The sequence below is a fragment of the Ursus arctos genome, unplaced genomic scaffold (genome assembly GCF_023065955.2).
Source record: "Ursus arctos isolate Adak ecotype North America unplaced genomic scaffold, UrsArc2.0 scaffold_36, whole genome shotgun sequence".
Classification (NCBI taxonomy): domain Eukaryota; kingdom Metazoa; phylum Chordata; class Mammalia; order Carnivora; family Ursidae; genus Ursus; species Ursus arctos.
In genome coordinates this window covers 8580524-8599777 of record NW_026623050.1, presented here as the reverse complement: position 1 = coordinate 8599777, position 19254 = coordinate 8580524, and the positions used below count along the sequence as shown (strand labels likewise).

The 19254-nt window shown below is 40.6% G+C and overlaps 1 protein-coding gene across 14 annotated transcripts in view; it reads right to left on the bottom strand.

The window, feature by feature from the left end:
* The window catches only part of STARD9 (StAR related lipid transfer domain containing 9), a 124247-nt gene that overhangs the window by 36338 nt on the left and 68655 nt on the right, over window positions 1–19254 (bottom strand). For 12 of the 14 annotated variants that reach the window (XR_008957117.1, XR_006412071.3, XR_008957119.1 and 9 more), the window contains 12 exons: window positions 18158–18230; window positions 12863–12930; window positions 11596–11693; window positions 10978–11187; window positions 10699–10796; window positions 9472–9549; window positions 8971–9042; window positions 5640–5819; window positions 2009–2060; window positions 1539–1676; window positions 777–859; window positions 540–643 (listed from right to left, as the gene is read on the bottom strand). Coding sequence is in view for 10 of the 14 variants with exons in the window: in XM_026479906.4 (XP_026335691.2) it covers window positions 540–643; window positions 777–859; window positions 1539–1676; window positions 2009–2060; window positions 5640–5819; window positions 8971–9042; window positions 9472–9549; window positions 10699–10796; window positions 10978–11187; window positions 11596–11693; window positions 12863–12930; window positions 18158–18230 (1254 nt within the window). In the remaining 4 variants the exon portion in view is untranslated. Of the gene's footprint in view, window positions 1–539; window positions 644–776; window positions 860–1538; window positions 1677–2008; window positions 2061–5639; window positions 5820–8970; window positions 9043–9471; window positions 9550–10698; window positions 10797–10977; window positions 11188–11595; window positions 11694–12862; window positions 12931–18157; window positions 18231–19254 lie in introns of those variants that run through there. The other 2 variants (XM_044392498.3, XM_044392504.3) reach the window with 2 other exon arrangements.

Here is a 19254-nt window from a genome sequence, read left to right as displayed (position 1 = left end):
TGGGTATAAGAGAGTAGAACCCCAAGATACTTGCATATTGTTCCGGGAGTTTCTGACCCTCTTATATGTAGTTCTGGACCCTTGGTATTGAGAAAAAAAGATTCGCAGTCCCACACTCGCTTTAAAAACTTGGAGGAAGCCATAGTCCTGGAAGTTGACACACGCTACGAGCGCACACATAGGCAGTCCAGAATTTAAAGGGGGACACAGGCAGGTAAGTTCAGAAGCAGTCTCAAAGATACATATGAACACGTCACATTCAAATCTTGACAGAAGAAAGTGGCCACAGGAAATACCAAATAATATACTCCTTTCAGTGATGAAGAAAGTTACAATACTGAAGAGGAAATGAATGAGTGCCGAGACCACTTCCTTGCCAACACCAAGCTAAGCAGCCAGCTCGGGATCCCTCAATCACTTACACAGGCCTCACTCAGAGCTTGGCTACTACACTCACCTCCCCCGTCCAGCTCCATGTTGTAAGAGACTAAGAAGTAAGAACAGTAGGTTCCACAGCGGAAGGAGTACATGTTTCTCACCTTTTCTTCCAAAGCAAAGGGCAAAGACCCAACCGGGAGGCAGTGACATCTCCATCCAAGTCCAACCATTCCAAAGAGCCACTGCCACCCACAGCCTCGCCGACCTGGGAACAAGGAAGAAAAGCAGTGCGGCTGCTATCACCACCCTCACTCCAAGAGAACAAGACAAAGCTCAAACCTGTCCCTCAAAAAGAAGCAGGGAGGCTGGCAGCCACCTTGAAAATACAGCACACTCACCTGCCTTCTCTGCCGCAGGACAGCGGCCTCTGCTGGGTGGTTGAATCGGAACTTCTGTGCCTTCCCCAGGGTTATGACTGCTCCTGTGACAGAGACAAGTGAGAATTCATCAACAGCTCATGTTCTGAGTATATATTATGTACAGGGTACTCTTCTGGAAGGCAAAATCCTGCCCTCAACAAGCTGATAACTTAGGTGAGTCAGTAAGATTCACTGGATATCGCACAGTGTAAATACTGAATTTAACAAAATGAATAGGAGGAGTTCTGCTACTCCAAGGGAAAGCAAAATGAGTTCCCACTGGAATAGTGAGGGAATGCTTCATGGAAGGGGGAATCTAAGCTCAGCCTCAAAGGATACACAGAATTTGAACAGATTAACTATAGTACTAACAGTAATGATGATAATGAGTATTTACTGGGTGCCAAGAAGCCTGCGAAGAACATCACATGAACTAGCTCATTGAATCCTCACAACAATCCTCTTACCGCTGTTTTATAGATGAGAAAGCTGAGGTTTAGAGACTTTCCCAAGGACACAGGTATAAATTTCAGAGAGTCATTCTCCACCCTGGAACCCTGGAATTGAGGCTTCCTTGTTTATGGGAAGAGGATGGTATTAGGAAATCTTCACATCTCTGAGTGCAGAGGTTGGGTGTCCCATCTTTAAAGCCTGCTTCACTGAGCTCTCTGGGTTTGGCCCATGAGAATGGAGGGAGTCCATCCCTCAACCTGGCATAAATAGAGCTATAAGCAGTCTTACCTTGAGTCAGACGACAGGACGCAGTGACCTCCCGGCCATTGACTGTGCAGCGGGCCCCCTGGGCAGGCCGCAGAATGACTACCCCACAGGCACTGGTGATAGTACAGTGGTCTCTCTCAATCCACTGCCCCTGCAGGACTATACAAGAAATGGGGGTCAACGGGGTGGGCAGACAACCCAGGAAAACATTCTTTCTATGAGATCAGAATCTACATCTGGAAGATCTTACATTATGACAAGAGAGGAAAAGCCACCACCTGAAACCACCCAGACCTGGATCCTCCCACCGTGTGGGTCTCCTTCCAACATATCCCTGACCCACAACCTCAACGTAGCAGCAAAAGAGGAATGGCCCCTTGATCTTCAAAGACTCCTTCCTCTCAGAGCATCATCAGTTTCCTCTAAAGATACTGGTCAGGTCAGGCATGAGTATCTGTCACAGTGTCAGACCCAAATGTTCTATCACTTACCAATGTCCTGTTCCTGGTCTGAGTCAATCCTTCCTATTTTTGTTGTCCCCTCCTAAAGGAAAAAACAAAGCCCTTTTAACAAGAATAAAAAGGGACAGAGCCTGCCCCCAAAGCAGAGTACACCTGTTGGAGTGTTATCACTGTCTTCCCACGCCCAGCCCGGCATTTTTCACACCACTTCTCAACTTTGGTCCAGGCTGTTCTGACTGCTCTGCCCACTCACTGCAAACCAGGAAGCCCCTGAGAAGGCAGGGCAAAAATATAAGAAAGCAGCACCAGCTCTTTGCAAAGTCAACAAATATTGGTAAACTCCCTTCTGTCCCACAGCCTGATGCTAGGGAACAGCCATGACTGTTGGTCAGAGATTCTCTAGTCTGAGGAAGTGGGCACACAGGCAGAATTTTCCTACAGGGACTAAGGTTGGTGTGGTCCAAATCTGGTCCATTTAGTCTCAAAGGGACGCATATTCTATGAAGATGTATGGAATCGCAGGATTTTTACCTTCTTGGTTGACAGATGAAGTTCGACAGATACCAGATTCTAAGAAGGGTAAAGCACAAATAGGAGGAAAGCATATCTAGAATCAAAAAGGACTGCCAAAGAGTATACGAGAGGAAGGGAAACTGGAGTTAGCATAAACGAATCACTGGGTTAGTAGAAGACAGGGCCTTTTGCCCTTGGATTATAGCAATTCTTTTAAGAACACATACTTCTGTTTGGGGAAAGCAGCAAATGACATCAGAGATGCTGAGTTTAGATATGTGTTTATCATGTATTGAATAACCAATCACTATGTCCCAGGTATTGCGCTGAGCGCTTTACAGACATCTCTTATTTAATCCTTAAACAACCTAAAATAGTTATTATCCCCCTTTCATATATGAAGAATCTGAAGCTGATGGGGAAAGTTGCCCAGGGAACCCATATACTAAATCGGAGAGCCATGGCTAGAATTGCGGTCTCTCTGGGCCTGAGCCCATGCTTGTCCATCTTCACTGCACAACCTCCTCCCTGGTAGCTGATGCCTTTGAAGTGATCCGAGAGTTCCCCATTAGACTTCGCCATTAGCAGTCAGAAGGGGGCAGTCCCTGAAGTCCCCCCAAAATAGCTGGTGAAAAGGCAGGCTCCTAGAAGCAATGAATGAGACTCTGACCTTACTGGGCTTGCATACACAGACAGCCAGAGCCCAGCCTTTTCTGCTCAGCCACTGAGCACCACACAGACAAATGGATGCTGGCCTCTATAAACACCACCAAACAAAATTGAGGAGAAGGGGTCAAGACCCCACCTGCCAGTTCATGGTCAGCCCTAATGATGAAATGCATTCCTTACAAAAAGATAAGGCCACAGCCTATCACAACTCCTACATCTACAGGGCAGAAACCACCACAAAACAAAACAGCATCTCATTTAACATGGACTTAGTTGGTGCCTGCGCTTGCTGCCCCCTCTGCTTATTTATGCAGGGAGAGTTAACGGCACAAGGCAATTATGAGAATGAAGTCCAGGATACCAGTAACCTGTACTCCACCCACCCTTCCCTCTGTCCTCTTCCCACCCAAGGTACTTCCCAAGGTGACCAAAGGGAAAAGAGCTTCCTGGGCATTGCTTGGGATTAGTTCCGGGTCTAAATCAAGACAGCAAGGCAAACAAACACACAGAGAATCTTGAGCAATTACTGCTAAACTATTACCCAAACCAGGATCTAAACAAACAAAAAGGGAGAAAATGGGTACACAAAATGCAGAAATGCCAGGATTAGAACTAGACTGAATCCTCACCCCTCGGGTTCACTGGAAACACATCAAGGAGGGGGCACCACCCTCAGTGCACACAGACTCCGCAATGAAAACCAGGACTCCCACATTCAGATGAGGCCTGCACTCATCTTTTGTCTCGGATTCCATCTCAGTCCTGTCCTTTAGCCCTCTGATGCCTCCCTGAGCTCTACCACTTGAATTCTAGCTTCATCTGCTCTCTCCACATCCAACCAATACAGCAGATCAGCTCTACTCAAATATTAAGCATTTTAATCCACCTGGTCTCTTCCTGACCCCCAACCTCTCCCTGTGGTTCTAATAAAACGATTGATAGCCTTTGGTATTTAGATCTGTTATTTAGGTAACAACCATTTCTGCCTGAGGCATTTTCACTGAGCTAATTTACACACTCACTGTGTTGAGAATAAGCTACTTTAACTTTTTGAGAGGCTCAGTCTCTGACAACTTCCCTGAGGGCTTAGCCTAAGATGAGCTTCCCTAACATCTCACTACCAGATGCACTACCTGATTTCTCCAGGGATAAGAGCAGCATTATGCTAAGTGAAATAAGTCAAGCAGAGAAAGACAACTATCATATGATTTCTCTCATCTATGGAACATAAGAACTAGGATGATCGGTAGGGGAAGAAAGGGATAAAGAAAGGGGGGGGTAATCAGAAGGGGGAATGAAACATGAGAGACTATGGACTATGAGAAACAAACTGAGGACTTCAGAGGGGAGGGGGGTGGGGGAATGGGATAGACCGGTGATGGGTAGTAAGGAGGGCACGTATTGCATGGTGCACTGGGTGTTATACACAACTAATGAATCATCGAGCCTTACATCGGAAACCGGGGATGTACTGTATGGTGACTAACATAATATAATAAAAAATCATTTAAAAAAAAAAAAAAAAAGAGCAGCATTATGTATCCCCCATAAACTCTGTTCATTTCAAATGACAGCTGGGGAGAATTAGGAGAATGAAGACTGGATTTTCAGTGAGCATAGTGATTCTGGCCACGTAAAGTATGCTCTGCCAGCCACAGGGACTGTCCTTCTACAGGAAGACAAACATTTTTGATGAGGACAGGATATGACTTACCTACCACTGGGGACTAACTCTCAAAATGCTTCATTTAAAAATGAGGACTTGCCTCCATTGACAAAGAACCAGGTGATCCAGGTCTTTCGGGGAAGGCAGGAGCTTCATTCTGTCGTTCTAGACAGCTGCGTGTTGAACCCTGCCCCACCCTGCTGGCCCACCAGCTCTTTGGGCTCTCCCTCATGCTTTCTTTAAGCTTTCTACATCTACTTTCATTTTCCTCTCTTCTTTCCCCAGTAAACCTAGTAACGGAGAAGCAGGAGGTGCACTTTTTGTTGACTTGAGAGTTGAGGAGTGAGGAGGTATTAGAAGGAAACTGTTTCAGATCTTGATTCCCCCTTTAGCCTCTGAAAGAGGTTTGTAAGCAGCCTGGACGTGCGGAGCTCAGGAGTACCCATGGGATTTTGAGGTTAGGATTTCACTTCCATGCCTGCTTCAGGAAGCCAGAAAAGGAATATAAAGCAGCATCTTTCTTACTTTAAAATGAGATTAAATCACAGAGAATGAAAGTAAGTTATCTAAGAGCAACAGTAGCAGCCACAGAAAAACAAGTAATTGTTCTGATTTCCAGTCTTCTGCTCTAATTATACAAAAGCAAATGAATCACAATTGGTTGGCTAGCCCAGTTTCCTGAGGGCAAACCTGACGGCAGCTCTATGGCAACTGGCTCAATTCACAGAAGCATGGCTGCCGCCCTTGACTTCTCCCTCTTCAACCCCTGGGGCCAGTAGCTCAGGGAAAGAGGGAATGCACCAGCCTGCTCACCTTGAGGTGATAGAGCACGACACCTGTGCTGAGTACGTCCTCTTCCAAGGCCATTAGATGTGGCAGGCTGGAGTCAATGACTACCCCAGCCCTCCTCCTGTTGATGTCCACCCTGTAATGTTCCACGAGGGCCTTCCACTCATTCCACTTCTGGGTCCAGTCTTTAGTCAGCTGGTCTATCTGCGGAGAATGGAGGAAGCGGTTTTAGACACCCCGCAGGTGGAGCAGACTTACGGTCCGAAGTCATCCTGGCCTGATTCCTCATGGCATTCCTTCCTCACTTTCCTCACTGTTACTATTCAAAGATCCACAGAGGCCCTTCCACATCCTCTGTGAGCTGTTTTCTAACATCTTTTCAATATGCAAGTGTTAACTTCTATAAATAGAAACTCCCTCAGTAAATGTTATTTTTAAAGTTTTCTGCAACAAGCGCTATTGTTTCTATAACTCAAAAAAATGCCATAAATTTTTTTTAATTAACTGAGATGTTAGTCATATGTCTATGTTTATAATTCCCCTTTCCCTATCCCTCTTCTATGTGATCCATACTGGGAATCCTTTTATGACCCAACACTTTTTCCCAAGGTGCAGAACCTCAAATCCTAATATCAGCTTGTACAGGGCTCAAAGATACACAAAGCACCAAGAGGAATATCCTCAGATAGAACAAAGACTATAAGAAACTGGTCTGACAGCTGTTTTAATACTTGTTACCTTTGGAGGGGTACTGACTGGAATGGGCCATGAGGGATCTTGGGCAGTATCAATAATATTGTATTTCTTGATCTGGGTGGTGGATATATGGCTGTCTGCACCCTGTGGAAAATCCAATGAGCTCTACTATGTTGTATTTTGTGTATTTTGTATATTTTATGTTTCTGCATGTACACCGTATTCCAATAAAAGTTCTATTTACAATTTCTAAAAAAAAGAAAGAAAGAAAGAAAGAAACTGGTCTGAAAGACCATGTAATAATAACAATAAAATACTGAGGGCTTACTATGTATCAGGAACAGAGTTTAAAAAATATGTAGGGGCCATCTATGTGGCTCAGTGGGTTAAGCATCTGACTCTTAATTTTGGCTCAGGTCATGATCTCAAGCTTGTGAGACTGAGTTCCATGTCGGGCTCTGCATTGGGCGTGGAGCCTGCTTAAGATTCTCTCTCCCCCTCTCCCCCCAATCTCTCTTAAAAAAATTATATATATATATATATATATATATATATATATATATATATATATATATATATACACACACATACACACACACATATATATATATATACATACATATATATATATATATATATATATATATATATATATATATATATATATACATATATATAATACAGCAAGTTAGAGACCTTAAGCTAAGCCCACCTGGGGAACGTGAATGAACAATGTTGAACATAAGGTACTTTTTTCTTCTTTTGGTGGAAATGGATGCCCAGGCAGGAAAGTTATCCTGGGAATGGAAGAACTGAGAAAGCAGGAAAGGGACCTGGATTCAGTTAAGTACTTCTCTCATAAAAGGGATACTTGAGAAAAAACAAAGTATGCCAAGTTTAGATACAAGTGTTTTACCTACCCTAGAAATGTTATTTTTAACATTATAATCATTGAGTTGAAATTTGCCAAGAGTGAGACAACAGGGCACCCAGGAAGGGCTGGGTTGCGTTAGGACCTGGCATAGGTGAGCAGCAGGGCACTCTGACTTACAGTTTAGCCTTCCTGGCTCAGCTACCTGGAGGTACCACTGAACACACCTCCCCTTCTGGCTGGCTTTCATCACCTACCCCTTTACTGCCTAAGGTCAAAGGCCAGCAAGTGGCAGATTCAAGTCAAGGTCTGCCAGAATGTATAATGTAAAACTGCTAATGAGCTTGAAATGATTTTGACTCTGTACTTTATCTTTTATGTGTACAGAAGTGATATTTTCCGAACTAAAGATCAGAATGTATATTTAAGTATAGAATTATTAAGAAATGCCTGGATGTGGGGCGCCTGGGTGGCACAGCGGTTAAAGCGTCTGCCTTCGGCTCAGGGCGTGATCCCGGCGTTCCGGGTTCGAGCCCCACGTCAGGCTCCTCCTCTATGAGCCTGCTTCTTCCTCTCCCACTCCCCCTTCTTGTGGTCCCTCTCTCATTGGCTGTCTCTATCTCTGTCAAATAAATAAAAATAAAAATTAAAAAAAAAAAAAAAAAAAAAAAAGAAATGCCTGGATGTGTGATGTAGTCCTAAAGTTTAGCTTGGGTAACAAAATATTGACATAGCCAGGATACTTTATAATGTATAATGATGATGCAACAGAACACTAGGAATTGGGACATTTGGGTTGTGGTATCTAAATCTAACCTGTCACCAAATAACATCTGCCATTTCTTCCTTGTGTCTCCAGGAATCACCATTTAATCTAATCTCCCCAGATGTCTTGTCCTTGCCCTCACGGGGTCACAAAATTAGTCTCTTTCCTGGTTGATCTTTCTGCTTCCAGTCTTCCCTCCCTTCGATTCATCCTCCACACAACTGTCATATTAATTTCCCAATATACATCTTTATTATTTCACCAACCTCGTTCAAGTAGCCAAGATTAATATTGTAAATGTCAAGTTCAAACCTCCTAAACTTGCCCTAAACTTACCTCTCTGCCATGACCACGTATTCTAGTCAGCTCGGTCTTCCTCACACTGTGTGCTTCCACATGGCCTCGCACACCAGTTCATTCTTTCAGTTCCATGGCCTTGCTGAGATTATCCCACCCTCATCCCTTTCTTCCTATCTAACACACTCTACCAATCTCTCAAGGTCTAGTTCAAGTTCTCTAGCCTCCAGCACCAGCACCGTGATGTCGGCACTGAAAATTCCAAGCCATAATGATTTCTTCCTTCCCTAAGCTCTTTTCATATAACTTATCTAGTTCATTACATTTAACCATTCTCTAAATATGTTTCCAATTAGACTGCAAGCCACCTGTGGGAAGGAACTTCTTTCCATCTCTTGAAGCAACACGCTGAACACCTATTTAGCATGCAATGATTACATGTCAGTTGATTGACTGGAAAATAATTTTTTTTTCTAGGCTACTGTACCTATCCAAAGGGAGTTATCATGAACCCCTAAGAGAACAAAACAAAGAAAGCCAGTTACCAGCCCCTAAAGCAAACTCCTTCCCCACTCAAACCTCAATGAAGACAAAAACTGTCTCTAAACTAGATATAACCTCTCTGTCCTCACAAGGGAGCAGCCATGACTCAGGAATAATGGAGGGAGATGAGACCTACTACCAAGGTGATGTAAAGCATAACTGAGTCCACCCAGTACACCCACCTTCAATTCATTCTGGAGAATCAGCTCCTTCAGATTCTCATCCTTTTCCTCATTCAGTGGACTGTAGTTTGTCTGCACAAAGACAGAGATGTGCTTTGTGGGTCTCATCCTTACTCTTATGAAGGAAGAGAAGGGCAAATAAAGAAAAGACTTTATCATTAAAATCAGAAACAAATCAGAAGTTTAAGTATTAGGGTTCACATTGGTACAAAGAAGGAAAATTCAAAGAAACTTTTCTGGAGGGCCCCATTCCCTGAATCCACCTGCACACAGAATAAGGGCCATTTAGGCAAATGCCCTTTGGACAACAAATACGATATAGTGAGGATGCCCACTCCATCTGAAACTACTCAGGTAATCAGTCATCCATGTCCTGTCTTTGCTCCTGCCTCTGTTCCACAAGCATCCCTTAATTGAAAACATGGAATGCAACAGGGTTCGAATTCTATGCAGAAGAAAAGCAGGCTTTGGGGAACAGAAAAGTTCTGATTGCCTGAATACCAGTTCAAAGCTCAGCAGCATGGCTTTCAGTCTTCCAATCTCTTCCCTGAGTTCTCTGATCAGTTTTATATTTGCATCCTGAAACACAAAGAACTTGGTTTCACAAAGACTGATATCAGGCAACAAACCAGCTCTAAGATGCTACACAGAACTAGTTTGGAAAAAGTGGTTTACTCCTTTGGAGTAACTTCTGAGGCAGTCTTCTCAAAATATGGTCCTAGAACCACATCAACTCCACCTAAGAACTTGATAGAAATGCGAATTCTGCTCTCCCACCCACCCACCACCTACCAAATCAGAAACTCTTCAGGGCTGGGGTTTAACCAACTCTCTAGGAGGTGATTCTGATATACACTCAAGTATGAGAATCGCTGCCCTTGAGCAGGAGGTTGATAGTAACACAAGTGCCGGCACATGTGTAGGTAACAGATACTCTTCTTGCTGTAATGTGACTAAACTTAGTACCTACCTAATTATATTGCTTTTTTTTTTTTTTAAAGATTTTATTTATTTGACAGAGATAGAGACAGCCAGCGAGAGAGGGAACACAAGCACGGGGAGTGGGAGAGGAAGAAGCAGGCCCATAGCAGAAGAGCCTGATGTGGGGCTCGATCCCAGATCGCCGGGATCACGCCCTGAGTCGAAGGCAGACGCTTAACCGCTATGCCACCCAGGCGCCCCAATTATATTGCTTTTTAAAAAAGTCCACAGATGGGCTATATAGGCCTGGCTACCAGTTTGTGACCCCTGCTCTGAAACTTTTCACTGAAATTGCAAAGCATATAAGGAATTTTTTAAAAATTTCTCATCATTACTCAACTTTTCAAAAACAAATTCCTTAATATGCACCCTTTTTAGCCCGAAACAGAGACGTCACTGCAGTTTGCACAGAAACGAAATAAAATACAAGCATACATCAACATAAACTCAAAATAAAAGCAGAGAACACAAACTTTTAAATGATCTTCCTTAGGGTGGCAGTGGTACACCAGAGATCTTAAAAGGAGGGGGTCTCAGAGAAATATCTAAAATAAATTATTCAAAAAGGCAACTGAATGAAGCCAGTAGAGATATGAGAGAAGGATATGACACTGAAAGAAAGAATTCTACTCTGTCTTCATTTGGCAAAGTCAGGCAAGTTGGGGTGAGGGTGAAGAGAAAGAAATGAGAGAATAAAAGAACTTAGTGTAAACACCACCAGACCAAGACTTCAAATGAAGTTCTCACCTCATTTACCCGTGGCTTGTTGATGATGTGTTTGGCATTGGATGCATATCTCAGTGTGCTCATGGTCTCACTGTAGCAAGTGTGTGAAGGAGACACAGCTGAGGTGGAAGGAGAGAGTTTAAAATCACATCAAGCCCTTCCAACCCAGCCTATAACCACTTGCCTTACTGCTATTGTCCATGCTGTATTATAAGACCCTTAATGAAATGGGTGGTCATCACCCTTTCTTTGAGGCAGAGTACTAGTCCCAACACAGAACCAGCTCCAGCTCCCACTCACTAGCAACCATGATAGTTTTGGAGTTGCCTCCAAGACTGTCCTTCAGCAGCCAGGTCAATACGGAGTCCCGGTATGGGATGTAAGACTGCTTCCGGGAGGGCCCCGCTCCACTGCTGGTCCCAGAAGGAGAGCTAGGGATCCCACTGTCACCACCATCACTGGCTGCACTGCTGAGGCTCTGGCAGCTGCTGAATGCTTGAGAATTCTGAGCTTTAAAGACAACAAAATAATAAAAGTGGAAGAAGAAAGGAATTGTGAAACACATGCATTAAAACAATGGTTGGAGAACACAAATTTAAGTATCACACTTTGTAATCCCTCTCTGCATGATAGCATGCTACAAGTTTGAATCCTGAATTAGACTTTGGACTCAGGACACACACTATCTGAGCCACATGATTTTTCAGTCTCCCTTCTTCTTGAAATGAGAAGGTTGGGATGATGACCATGCAATGTTCTCAACTGCAGACACATATCAGTTTTTATGTCCTCAGTCAGAAGGTAACTTTATAAAATAAACCTTGTAGATGTCTACCCCATTTTCATAAAATGAAAATATATGAGTTATTTTCCAAAGTCTCCCTCCCACTCTGATGATCCAGTCTATCAGCAAAATACCTAAGGTGGAGATGACAATTCCCAGAGTCACAAGAGACTTGTTGATATTGGCTCCTTCAGTAATGCGGTCCTTACAGTAACTGGGATCTGCTCTTTCACTAAAACAGTCAATGAAAACAAAAATAAAAGCAAAGAAGAAGACACTGTCCTTATAATGCTGTTGAAAGACACTATTCATTATGTAGTACATTATATAAAAAGCCCACATGATAAATTCTTTTTAGAATTCACTACCAGAAAAAGTATTACCATCTTGTAATGAACTGGCATTCCTCCACTTCTCAGGCAATAGAAATCAAATAATTCATTATATTTTCTTTATTTTGGCTGCCAGAGCACTTTCAGCTAACTGTAATGCTCATTTACAGCAATGATATTAGCATCAATATGCCCAATCTTTGTTTTAATTTCATCTATTAATGGCTTTATGGTATCTGTGTCATTATCTGTCTACTGTCTTAAATTCCTTTAAGTCAATGGAAAATATTAGAAAGTCATACTTCCAGGTGCCTGATAGTTTCTTCCAGACAGTACTTCATTTTTCCCTCCCAAAATGCCAGAGTTGCAGCTGACAGAGACAACACTTCATTTTTAAGGGAATGATGTACCATATTAATAATTTAGCAGTTTTAAAATAAGAAAATTTGCTTTATCTCATCTCATACTTTTTTATGACATTATCCCCAAGACCTTCTTCTTTCTGGATATACATGTGACTACAATTCATGCTTTCTTCTAATACTTAGAAGGTCTTATCTTCTCCTCAATGCCACAGTATTTTTTAAAGCTTTCTTTCCTCCCCCCCCCCCCACCAGTAACACATAGGGCTGCATACAATCAATATTAAGACAGAGGGAAAAAGTGCGTTAACTCAATTACTTCCACTTAGAACAGTGTTTTTTGATCTGGCTATCCACTGTTATCACCTGGGCAGCTTCAAAAATTACTGATGTCTGCACTGCCTCTGACCTCACTAATAATGCGATTTATTTGGTCAGAGGTGAAACCAAGGCACCGAGAATTTTTTAAAGGCCCAGGTGATTTTTATAGGCAGCTAAGATTTAGAACCCTTGACACAGATTTTTTTTTTTAGCCCCTGGAAAACTATAATTTCTTAACATAGCATTCAAAAATTTGTTTCCTTTGTAATTTTCTCAGGATGATCGAAATGTGAAAAAGAATGGAACAAGTTTATTCCCTGTAAAACGGGCAAGAACAAGGTCATTGGCAAGGGATTAATTCTCCTCGGCTTTGAAATACCAATTACCTGCCTGCTAGGTCCACAAGGTTGATCTTGCTAGCAATTTCAGAGGGGAGGTTGTTCTCCAGGATTGCCTAAGGGAGAAAACACATTTAAAGCTTGTCATTTGGAACAGAGTGTTTTTTCCCCCTTAGATGCCCTCCTAAACAAGGTGATATTTTGGATTTTTAGCCAAATCACTCAAGACACCTGTATTTGAATGTGCTCTGAACCAGATGAGCTCTCAAAATTTGATAAGTCAATCAGTAAGCCCTGGGTCCTTACTTCATTAAAAATATGAGCAGGACTTCCACACAGTAAATCCCCACAAAATCCTCTTTCAGCCCCACATCAGGCTCCTCCGGTAGGAGCCTGCTTCTTCCTCTCCCACTCCCCCTGCTTGTGTTCCCTCTCTCGCTGGCTGTCTCTGTCAAATAAATAAAATCTTAAAAAAAACCCACAAAACTTTGCCTAATCCAATATCAAAGGTTCTTCCAAGTTATCTTCAAGTTTAATACTTTCAGGCTTTACATTTATGTCTATGATCTAGTGGAGTTAATTTTTAGATAAGTACAAGGTATGGATCAAAGTTGTTTTATTTGGGGGACGGGGCTTATTTTTGTTTTAACATATGGATATCCACTTGTCCTACCAGCATTTGTTGAAAAGATTACACATTCTGCACTGAATTGCCTTTGCAAGTTTGTGAAATATCAGTTGCCTGTATATATATGGGTTTATTTTGGACTCCTTTCTATTCCATGGATCTATTTGTCTATCTTAACATTAATGTCACACTATCTAGATTAGCCTTTTATTTTTGCCTTAAAAATAATTGTATTAGGGGAAATTCCAACCATGTATGACACTAGAAAAAATAGTATAATGAATCCCCATGTACCTGTCACCTATTTTCAACAATGATCAATTTATAGCCAGTCTCACTTTGCTTTTACCTGCAATTATTTCACCTAATCCACATTATTTTAAAGCCAGTTCATCACTAAACTTTCATCTGTAAATATTACAATATGCATCTCCAAAGGATAAAGATCCTCAAAAACACAATCATAATACCATTAGTATACCCAGAATATTATCAACAATTCCTTAGCGTATCAAATACCTAGTCACTGTTCAAATTTCCTACTCAATTTTTTAAGTTTCTCTGAATCAGAATCCAACTAAAGTCCTACATAATGTGATTAACTGATGTATCTTTTTCTTAAGGTAGATAACTTTAAATTTGAATGTACCATCATTTATTTTTTTCCAGTTTTATTGAAATATAATTGACATATGACATTTTAAGCTGTATAACGTAATGATTTGATATATGTATATATTGCAAAAGGACCACAATAAGTTAACATCCATCACTTCACACAATTATAATTTTTTTGTCCTTGTGATGAGAACTTTTAAGATCTGCTCTCTTAGCAACTTTCAAATATACAATATAGCATTGTTAACGCTAGTCATCAGGTTGTACTCACATCCCCGTAACTTATTTACCTTATAATTGCATACTTTAGCTTTATGCAGTATATGGTTTATCCTGGAGAATGGTCTATGTGCACTTGAAAATGTATTCTGTAGATGTTAAGTGTTCTTTAAATGTCAGATCACATTGGTTGATAATGTTCTATATTCTATAAATCTTCTATATTCTTGCTGATTTCTGCCTAGTTGTTCTACCAATTACTGAAAGCAAAATACTGAAATCTCCAACTATTGTAACTGAATTATTTCTCCTTTCAATTCCTTTGCTGTTCTGTCTTACATTTTGGACCTCTACTGTTGGGAGCACGTACATTTATAATTGTTACATCTTTTTGATGTACAGACCCTTTATCATTATGAAATGTCCCTTTTTGTCTATAGTACATATTTGTCTTAAAATTTATTTTTTTGCCTGACACTAACATAATACTGTAACTCTGATGGTTACTATTTACACAGTGTATATATTTTTTTAAATATTTTATTTATTTATTTGAAAGAGAAAGATAGAGCAAGCACAAGTAGTCAGAGCAGTAGACAGAGGGAGAGAGAGCAGCAGGCTCCCCACCGAACAGAGAGCACGATGTGGGGCTTGATCCCAGGCCTCTGGGATCATGACCTGAGCCAAAGGCAGACGCTTAACCAACTGAGCCACTCAGGTGCCCCTACATGGTGTATATTTTTCTATCCTTTTACTTTCAACATACTTGTATCTTTGAATAAAAGGTCTGTTTCTTGGAAACAGCATACAGTTGAGTTTTGCTTTTATCTGTCCATTCAACTTAATGTAATTATTGATGTATTCAGAATTGTATCTATTCTTTTTCTGTTTATTTTCCATGTGTCTCATGTATTTTTTGGACCTCTGTTCTTCCTTCACTGCCTTTTCTGTGTTAAATAATTCTTTTTAGTGTACTATTTTAATTTCTAATTTTTGAATTATAATTTTGACCTACTTTCTGAGTGGTTGCTCTACAGATTACAATATGCATCACAACCCAACATGATCAATTCCAAAATACTAACTTGATTCCTATAAATATAGGAACTTTACTGCAATGTATCTTCTTTTCCTCTTCACTTCTTTGTGCTATTAGTGTCCTATGTATGACAATGTATATACATGTGATATATATAATACAGCATTATAATTATTCTTTTATACAATCTTATTTTTTAATAACACTGGAAGAAAAAATAAGAAAATATATTTAAGTAGCTTTTTATATTAACCCACATATTTCCTATTCTCAGCATTTTTCATTCCTTCCTGTAGACTTAAGTTACTGATATTGCTTTCTCTCAGGCTGAAAGATTTCATTTGGTTTTCTTGTAAGGTAGGCTTGCTAGCAATGAATTCTGGGTTTTTTTCTTTTTTTTTTTTTATCTAGGAATGTTCTTATTTCATCTTCATTTGGGAAAATTAGTTTTGCTGCATATGGAATTCTTGATTGACAGTTTTTTTTTAAGATCGATTTATTGATTTATTTGACAGAGAGAAGAGAGAGCACAAGCAGGGGGAGTGGCAGGCAGAGTGAGAGGGCGAAGCAGGATCCCTGCTGAGCAAGGAGCCCAACGTGGGGCTCGATCCCAGGACCCTGGGATCATGACCTAAGCCGAAGGCAGACACTTAACTGACTGAGCCACTGAGGCGCCCTGGGTTGACAAGTTTCATTTCCTTTCAGCACTCTGTCTTCTGGGGTCCAATGTTTCTGATAAGAAGTCAACCATTAATCATGTAATTGTTCTCTTGTATATCCTGAGTCAGTTTTCTCTAGCTGTAGTCAAGATTTTCTTTTTGTCTTTCAACAATTTGACTATAATGTGTCAAGGTATAGATCTTTTTATGTTTATTTTACTTGGAATTCTTAAAATACTAGTATCTGTAAACTAATGATTTTCAACAACTTTTGGAATTTTTTGGCCACTATTTTTTAAATTTTTCTTATGGCTATTTTCTCTTCTCTTTCTGGGATCCTCATTACACTTATGTTAACACATTTGCTATGGTCCAACAGGTCTGTGAGGCTCTGTACATTTTTCTTTAATCTTTTTATTCTATCTTCTTCAAATTGAAGGATTTATTTATTTATTTAAAGACTTTATTTATTTGTCAGAGAGAGAAAGAGAGAGCACAAGCAGGGGGAGCGGCAGGCAGAGCAGGCAGAAGGAGAAGCAGACTCCCCGCTGAGCAGGGAGCCAGGCGGGGGGCTTGATCCCAGGACTCTGGGATCATGACCTGAGCCGAAGGCAGCTGCTTAACCAACTGAGCCACCCAGGCATCCCCAAACTGGATGATTTCTACTCAAGTTAGCTAGTTCTTCTGCCATTCTCGTATCTGCTCAAGTCCCATTACTTTTTTGTTTCAGTTATTGTACACTTCAATTCCAGGACCCCCATTTTATTTAAGAATTTCTATGATTTTATTGAAATTCCCTAGAGTCACTGGCATCACATTTTCCTTTAATTCTTTAAACATGGTTTCCTTCAGCTCCTTGAACATATTTATATTAATTGAAGTCTTTGTATGCTAAATTAAACATTTGGAGCACTTAGAATCAGTTTCCACTGACCGTTTCCGCCCCACACAACCATGGGTTGTACTTTCTTATTTCCTTTTGCATGTCTAATAATTTTTGGTTGAATACTAGACATTTTAGATAACATACTGCAACAACTCTGAATTCTGAATTTTCCATCTTGAGGGTAGTAGTGGTTGTTGTATGGTTTCTCTGGTAACTTGCCTGGGCTAAAAAAATCTCTAAAATCTCCCCAGCAATATGTAGCGAAAGAGGTCTCTTTTCAGTTTTATCCTTTAGTTGTTTTTAATTCTAAGCTTGGCCTTTTGGGGGCCACCCTCTGTCTGCATAGCTGAGTGTTCACCAAAGACTGGTCAGAAGTTATAATCAAACACCTCGAGCCAGTAAGATCTCTATTCTCTGTTGATGGATCTATGTGTGGCCTGGGAAATGCATTAAAAGTTCAGTTTTAGATTTAAGTCCTGCTCAATACAGGATATGTGAAGACCTTATTAAGCCCACTATGGCTGCATCAGTTTCTATCCCCAAATAATCTGCCAGTTCATTTCTTGCCTGACACAGACCTACAATCTCAGGCTAATGGAGCCACTGATCTCCTTGTTAGTTTGCCAGCAAGAGAGCCATCTGACAATGATCCAAACCAAGTGAACTCCTCTAGCAGTGGTAGCAACAAAGTTGCTGGTTTTCACCACCTTCCATTCCCTGATTGAACTACCTCACTGACAGAGACAGGTAGGGATGGGAACAGCCCAAGGCAATACACCACAGATGTGCACTATTCTTACCTGTAATTCAGTAGTTTTCTTGAATAAATGTCTTGGTCTATTATATGATTCTGGTCTATTTTTAGAGCAGAGAAATGGTTGTTTTGACAGTTTTTTCCAGGTTTATATAGTTGCTTTTGGGGGATAATATTTGTTGACCTACTCACTCCTAATAGAAGTAAATCTTCTACTTTTTCATTTTAATGCTTATTTTCATGCCAATCTTCCTTCTTATTTTAATGCTTATACTGATCACATAGATATAAAAGTACTTTGAAATGTTAAAAGTAAAATATAAGTTGAATATATTTTGATTAGTCTTTATGAAACTGCCTCTACCCTTTCTGTCGTAGGGCTTAGTAGAGTGTATGTGGGTCCTCCTTATAGCACTAGGTCATAGGAGAGGACCTGTCAATGAAAAGGTAGGAAAAAGGAAAAGAAATAGGAAGAACACAAGAAAGCAGTCAAAGGGGACTAGGAAGGAAGAAATCTAAGCAAATAAAGGGGTAACCAACCTGTGTATAGTAGATAGTGAAGATGGCATGGGATCTGCTGCTGGCCTCATGAACATGAGTAGCTGCTGTGATTCTGTGTACATAAAGGAAAACAATTAGGATAAGTATTGTTTATGCATGGTGGATCCTTAAGAATCCATGGGGAACACAAGAAATGTTAGTGCCAAGGTTCACAGGTGAGAATCATAAAACATCCATATTTAGTCCAGTTTAGTTAGGAGGGTGGTCCAAAGATGGCAAAAGCAGCATTCTAGGTACTGATATCTGAGAATAAAAGGCAGTGTAGCTTCATATTAAACCACATTAGAACATTTTTGAAGCAACAGAAGCAAAAATCGGAGTTGAAAAGGGGAATACTAGAGTGTCATCAACCTGGAAGAATACCCCTAAAACAGACCCATTTAAGTAGGACAAATGGAGGTAGAGAGCTTACTGGAGAAGCGTCAAAGACAGAGAAAGTAAAATGTGATTAAACAGTAATTATTAATCTTACAGTATCAGAAATGAGATCTTGAATTCTGTCAATGTCATACTTAATGCCAGGTGAAATTCATAACCTTCTTTAGAAATTCATTGCAATATTAATCTTTAAAGTCACAGGAGTCATCCCTTCATCTAAATCTAAGTCAATCATATTTCAGTTTAAGATCATGTCATTGACTTATGTTCTTAGAGGAACTAGAGAATTGAATAAGAGTCAAACTCCAAAGGCAGGTCTCATGACTCAAGGACAGAAAAGGTGAAGCCTGACACTTAAAGATCAAGGAACCCAGGGTATCCTGAAGACCAGAGGCAAGTGCCTCCAGGATAGTTCCATGAAAACCAAGGAGTAGAATGTTAAATTTAAAGTTCTTCCTTTATGGTCAATTAACGTGGACTTGCTACTAATAGGGTAAAAAGAAGACTAAATCCCAACATTTTTTCCAGGTAAAAAAGACTATTCTTTCAGGCATATACTAATAACAGTCTGGGTATTTCCTAGTAACTAACAATAATGAAATATTATCATAATTTACAATAGCTTATAGGAAAGTCTACAGTGCTTATTCATAGCAGATTCAAAACAGTCTTTTTTGGGGAGTCTTTACAAGTATGTA